Consider the following 7,142-nt stretch of genomic DNA (forward strand, 5'->3'; position numbering starts at 1 on the left):
GTAACTTCAAAGACCACGGTTGACCGAAAGCGATGAATGGAAGCCCTACTATGGCGTGGAGAACGAGGTCTTGTATGTATTGTTACGTCACTATCTCAACGCTCGTGAATTCTTAGTAAGGCTGGATTCACAATCAAAACACGAAATCTGTGTTTTAAGCTCTTGAATCAATCGAGTTACATCAGTGCGTTCGTCTCATTGAGAAATGAAAAACGATATATAAATCAAGAACATCGACTGGAAAATAAGGAAATTATCATAAAATTATAAAATTTGAGAAATCTGTTTTCAAAATCAAATCTATTACAAACAAGGTTATTTCTAGACCGATTTTTATGAGACAAAGACAATTTTTCTCCACTTTTCAAGCTGATTCTAACAATGAGGTTTTCAAATTTATCGCAACTAGATTATTTGTCATTTTCTTTTTTTTTTTTTAAATACTCAATTGACTGCTCAGGAAATGATGAATACGTAATCCTTGGCGGCTAGCGAGTAGGTGTTAAATTTTGCGTATCCCTTTCCCACGCAGACGCACGCACACACACACACACACACACACACAGAGAGAGAGAGAGAGAGAGAGAGGCTGAACACACAATGTATGTCTTTCACTTCTAGCCAAAGTTGCCTAATTACAACTTAGACTCGAATGATAACAGCGAGTAGGGTGTCAGATTAAACTTCAGTTTTAAAGGTCTAATTCAATTCACATCGTAATAAATCATAATAATGATCATTCTTGATGTAATTCACATTACTATAAAGATATTTTAAATATATGTATTTTGTAATTACTTTAGCGACGATACGAACCCCTTTTAATAGTCGAGCCGAATGAAATGATAGGATGCTAGACAACGATAAGTCTGTGTATATATGTATGCGGGTAAGCAAAATTTACCTTTAACACCTACTCGCTAGCCGCCAAGGATTACGTATTCATTTCCTGAGCAGTCAATTGGGTATTTAAAAAAATAAAATAATGACAAATAATCTAATTGCGATATATTTGAAAACCTCATTGTTGGAATCAGCTTGAAAAGTGGAGAAAAATTGTCTTTGTCTCATAAAAATCGGTCTAGAAATAACCTTTTTTGTAATAGATTTGATTTTGAAAACAGCTTTCTCAAATTTTATGATAATTTCCTTATTTTCTGGTCGATGTTCTTGATTTATATATCGTTTTTCATTTCTCAATGAGACGAACGCACTGATGTAACTCGATTGATTCAAGAGTTTAAAACACAGATTTCGTGTTTTGATTGTGAATCCAGCATTACTAAGAATTCACGAGCGTTGAGATAGTGAACATACAAGACCTCGTTCTCCACGCCACAGTAGGGCTTCCATTCATTGCTTTCGGTCAACCGTGGTCTTTGAAGTTACACAACATATACCGCCTGTGATGCCTGTACATAAATCAAGGGCTGAGCTGACTCATGTTGACCAGCGAGCTATCAAAAGAGCAATCCGTTGATTGGTCAAAAACTCAGGATTTCATATAAAGACATAAGTTCTGGAAAGCGATACACACCCACCTGTCAGTGGACAGAACTGATATGATGAAATTAGGGATCCATAAAAATAAAATGTTATATCATGGTAGGCTCCACCCTCTATTTCTATTCTGGCGTAGATGTAGACGGCGATAGCATTTCCGATATCATAATGACTAGTGGGCAAAGGGTTAAAGCTTCCAAACAATCCCAATCGTCGTCTATCTCTAATCGGCCCAGTTAGCGCCCCGACGCGCAAACTCAGTAATATTTTTACAAGATTTGGAGAAAAATAGCCTTTTTTTTTTAGAGTGGGTTTTCCACAAAAGTTGCACCAATGTTGCAAAAAAGCATCAAAGTTGCACCACGGTTGCAAAAAGGGGCAAAAGTTGCAAAAAACGCGAATTCGCGTCAAAGTTGCAATCGCAAATTTCTGACAGGACAGGTTAGGTGTGTATGGGAGTCGGCCGGTATAAATGTCAAGTCGGCAGGAGACCAGAAAATATTCGACATGTTAAATTTTTTTTGGGTATGCCTCCGGAAGCCGGCTTTCCTTTCATCTTTAACAAAAATTTAGCCAGAAAGCAAACCATTTAGCCCATCAATATAAAAATGATCTTAAAAATAAATACATATTTGAACTCAGCAAGTCCAAATTAACAAAGTCGACGCATACACGCCTCGATTTAACGCCTATTAATAAAAATACTTTTAAAACTATTTATTGCATTAATTTACTGTGTAGTTTTGCCCGATTGATAAAAAAGTAGGATTTCGGTGTGTGTGTGTGTGTGTGTGTGTGTGTGTGTGTGTGTTTTCCGTCTCAATATCTCTTTTCCTTGCTCTCTTTTTTTCTTTCATAACTTAAGTCGAGACGGATTTGTCTTTTGTTCCATGAAGGGATGACGTTGGTGCTTTCCCTGCCGTCTGTGTTCAGAATTTAGCCACATTGATTCAAGAAGAATTGCTCTTGAAAATAAACATTGCATTTTATTCATACTGGTCTTTGTATTGGTCATCTCTTCTAACACTGGAGTGGATGGGCTTGGGACCAGGTAGACAATGGACTTGAGTGTAGCTCTTGCTCTTCACTCATGAAATCAACTCTCTATTTCTACTTTTGACTCAGGAAGTCATTCTACACTATCTGGCACGATCATTCATTATTGACCACCAATGCCACGGTTACAGTCTGGAACACTTAAGTCCACACCGGGACCGAATCTACCCACTCTCATGGCCTTCTGTTGTTGGGTCAGGCTCCTGCATACTGCATTACCCATTTATACCCGGGTCGTCAACTGTAACTGTCACGACCACAACTGACTGCCGCCATGACCAGTGGCGTGGGGCCATTGGATCGAATGGTGCCAGGCACCGTACCAATCTTTTAAAAATCATTAACAGCATAATTTAATTAAAAATAAAACTGAGAAATTTTAAATCCACTGTCTTTCGCCAACTCGCCAACAACATACTGCCTTTTTAGTCTCCACTCTATTCAAGATTCCGAATCACGCACTGCGCCGACTCGTGACATCACTGCGCGAAGTAGTGACTAAATCAAACACCGTGGTGCAAAGCAATCCAAGCTCCAGTTAATGCTCTATTCATTAGTATCGCTACAGCTGATTGAGCGAGAAACTGGGTCGAATTATACTATCTTCAAATAGCGGAAAACCCCTCGACTTGTGCAGGGGATCTGAGAGCTCCACCGTTGGACAGGGGGAGGCGCCAAATTGGGGTAACTTCGGCCATCCAAAATATTACATTAACTGTCAAAAACACTGATCATTGTCAAGTTTATTTGTAAGCAGCAAAGAAAGACAACATAAAACTTAAAAATATGACATATCACCACCCCCCCCCCCCCCAAACCCCCAACTCTTTTTCACGATTATTGAATAAAGTAATTCTTTGCAACGAAGCATTGTGGACGAATTTACCAACATTTTTCTTGCTTGTAGTGCCGAGTTGATGGTTACGTGTGTATGAGTGTTTATTTGTGTGTGTGTGTGTGTGTGTGTGTTTGTGCGTGTGTATTTGTGTGCGTCAGAGAAAGAAAGCGAAGATTGTCAACAGTTATACTTTGGTGTGTTTTTAGATTTTTTAAGTACTTAAGTGGAGTGATTTTTTCTTTGTGATGCTTTAAGATCTGAATCTACCTTTTACTTGTGCAATCATTAATTGTAGTCCACTGATTTCCATTATTTGAGATATACTTTGAAGTTTTGTTTTGTTAAACAATGAATTGCAATGAATCAAGTTGACTCTTTACTTCACCGACCGTTTGGGAGATTGACACTAGATGACAAATTAGAAATAAAAAGACTAGTTCCTCACCAACCAACTGATTTTGAATTAACACAGGTGTGAAAATCTCGAAAACGCTCTTTTTCAGTGACATGGTATGACAGGCATGAATGGCTCAGTTAGTTTAGAAAAAAAAAACCGTTTCTTTTGTTTTTATTGTCTACTTTTTACAGATACAACAAACACTGACAAATCATGGACATCTATAGGCTATAGTGACCTTAACCACTTCCATCGTAATTCTTAACCTCCTGAACGTTGTTTTCGCACCCTTAAAAGAGTGAAAAATTTCTTGCGAAATTCAATGAAATACAGAGCGGTTAAATTCGTTAATGATTCTGTCAATTCACAAAGCTGAAATAGATGCCATTCCAAATTTCAATAAACACATTATAAAAAGATTTGCAGAGATGAAACATCGCCGTGCAGATTTTCTTTACAAGTACTAAAAGTAAGTAATTTCTGTCATAGGTTTTTTTTTCTCTTTTGATTTACATTTATCACATATTGATTGCATTATCGACCAAAACCAATCCTTTAAATGGTGGACAAAGAATAATTACAAAGACCTTTTCATACGGGATGTTTTCATGAATTATTTGTTTTTGTGAGTTTTGTCCACTCGTAGAAACCATCGACCCTCCCCCCTACCCTTCCAAAAAAGAGAGTTTTTAACATGTGCTCTCTCCTCTTAACCGTGTTCACTGTTTTAGAATTTTTTTCTCTTCTTCTAATCATGGCACCACCATACGCCGTCAATACGCCACGCCGCTGGCCATGACACAGGTCCACTACCTTCACCACCACCAATGATCTTCAACTATCATCTATTAATCTATTTCATGTGTCTTATGTGTACATTTGGCAAAATGGATTTTTTGTAACCCTAAGGCCGTGTGTCCACTTCTACGTAAACGACCATAAAACAACCAAGTTTTTTGTGCAGTAGGCAAAGTCTGGTCGGGTCGTTTCTTTTATCCGTATCCACCGAGACAAAAATGACACCACCCGGTTATTGGCCAACTATAGTGGTAGTAATAGTAGTAGTGATGGTGGTGGTGGTAGAAGTAGTACGCAGTAGCAGCAGCAACAGTAGTAGTAGTTGTAGTAGTACTAGTAGCATTAGTAACAGCAGTATTAGTAACGGTGGTAGTAGGAAGAGAAAGCGGTGGGTGAGTAGCAGAAGTTGCAATCGCAACAGTAGTAGTAAGTTTTTGTTTTTTAATTTTTTAAAGGATTTTACGGCGCTTGCAACACATTCATTAAGGTCATATCAGCGCCAGTACAAAGGAAGAAAATGGGATAGTAAAAAGTTCTAGAATTACAATTAAAGCAGCCAAGAGAAAGTAAGACAAAGGGGAACTGGGAACAAATAGGGATTAGATGTAGAAGTAGAATCCAAGAGCATACCACCAATGTACTTAGTTGTTTTTTTTTGTTTGTTTGTTGCTTTAGGTCTCTTCCAACACAATTGAGGTTATATGAGAGACCGCTGAAACAAAAAAAACAAGCAATCTAACAAAAATAGTACAAATGTCAATCAAAATCATAACCTAAAGATATAAGCTAAATTATAAATAACCAAGAACAAACAGGCAGAGGATTTACAGGAAAAAAAATATCCCCTGTCAAAAATACAATCACAAACCAAAGAAGCAGGATAGGCTAGTAAAGAGAAGAAGAAACGACATCACTATCGGATCGTACACCCATGCGAACATCATAGGTATATGATTCAAGGGTGATGCTCCCATCCAACCACCCGCAATGTACTTAGTTTGAGATCACCTATAAGTCTCATCCGGACACATGCACAAAATCCAACAAAGAGGAATACACTCAAATGCTTACATTATACATTTGAAATAACAAATATAATAATACATAACAGAGAGATAATAATAATAATAATAATAATAATAATAATAATAATAATAATATAATAATAATAAATAAAATAATAAATAATAATAATAATAATAATAATAATAATAATAATAATAATAATAATAATAATAATAATAATAATAATAATCTTTATTTTCCATAAATATGGCAATTTGTCATTTAGTTACACTTGTTATAACGTTAAACGATAACTGTAACATTGAACAGATATTTCACTCCTACTTATTTTCTCTCTCTCTCTCTCTCTCTCTCTCTCTCTCTCTCTCTCTCTCTCTCTCTCTCTCTCTCTCTCTCTCTCTCTCTTTACAAGGAAAAAAATATCATCTCCCAAAACAATAACTATGCATTTGACTGTTTCCCTCCCAGCCAGGACTCCGACCAGGGCCAGGAAAAAAACCAAGTAATCTCATTCCAAGACAAAGACAGAAAGCATGTTGGAAAACAGATATAAGGGGATAGAAGACACAGTATGTACCTCCCTGCCCGCTATGGGAGGTCAGGATCCCCACCCAGGCATTAGTAAGTTGTTGTAGTAATAGTAGTAGTGGTATAAGCAGTAGTAGTAGTAATAGTAGTGGTATAAGAAGAAGTAGTAATAGTAGTAGTAGTAGTAGTATAAGTAATAGTACGAGTAGTATTAGTTGTAGTAGTAGTAGCAGTAGTATTAGTAGCGAGGTGGGATTACTTGCATTGAATCGATACCAGTTAGTGGTTCCTCTCATTATTTATAATAATACCATCAATTAATCAATTTCTTGAAATTGATATCAACGATATTCCGGTATAAACACTCGGAAAGAATTTTATGATAAGTGAGCGAAATATAAAGATATTAAATGCAGAAAACATCTCTCCGTGCCAAATAAAAAACGCCATGATGTTCTCTTACGAAGTGAAAAAATGAATATGATTCATAGAAGAAAATAGAAATTGAGTTTAAATTTTATTCAACACTTGAATCATAAAATTTGAGTTGATCGTCTGATCATCACGTTTATTATCCATTTTAAAAAAAAGTAGAAGTCCCACCACACAGTCCTGACAATAATCAAAAAATATATTTAAAAGTCTGGAAACGTTAATATAGATATAGACTACAAAATTGTAGTTAATTATATACTCGGTATATACGTATTTAGAAATTCGGGTTGAGGGCTCTTTCCAATAGAGTCCCATCCCTGACTGCATTGGGAAGTGTCACGTTCAACTTGTTGTCGGCTTTCATTGTCCGTTCGATGGCCTCCCTTGCATGCTCATTGCCTGCCCAGCACCGTCTGGATACCTAATGTTAAAAACAGTGAAGCAATGAAATTAAATTAATATTGTATGTGGCCAAAATTACTACATTTTAGTTTCTTAGACTAGATCGATGTGCACATAATGTTTACATGTAGCAATGGCGACCATGTTTATTTTTATTTT

The 7,142-nt window shown here is 36.6% G+C and overlaps 1 protein-coding gene across 3 annotated transcripts in view; it reads right to left on the reverse strand.

Moving 5' to 3' along the window:
- Nucleotides 1-6,644: 6,644 nt before the first annotated feature.
- The window catches only part of LOC144974974 (urocanate hydratase-like), a 47,700-nt gene continuing 47,202 nt past the window's right edge, over nt 6,645-7,142 (reverse strand). For all 3 annotated transcript variants that reach the window (XM_078918549.1, XM_078918550.1, XM_078918551.1), the window contains exon 19: nt 6,645-7,002. In XM_078918549.1, the coding sequence (XP_078774675.1) occupies nt 6,856-7,002 (147 nt within the window). In that variant the 3' untranslated portion in view covers nt 6,645-6,855. The remainder of the gene's footprint in view (nt 7,003-7,142) is intronic.

The sequence above is a fragment of the Berghia stephanieae genome, chromosome 6 (assembly GCF_034508935.2).
Source record: "Berghia stephanieae isolate SIO BIC M18660-M18661 chromosome 6, UCSD_Bste_1.3, whole genome shotgun sequence".
Lineage (NCBI taxonomy): Eukaryota > Metazoa > Mollusca > Gastropoda > Nudibranchia > Aeolidiidae > Berghia > Berghia stephanieae.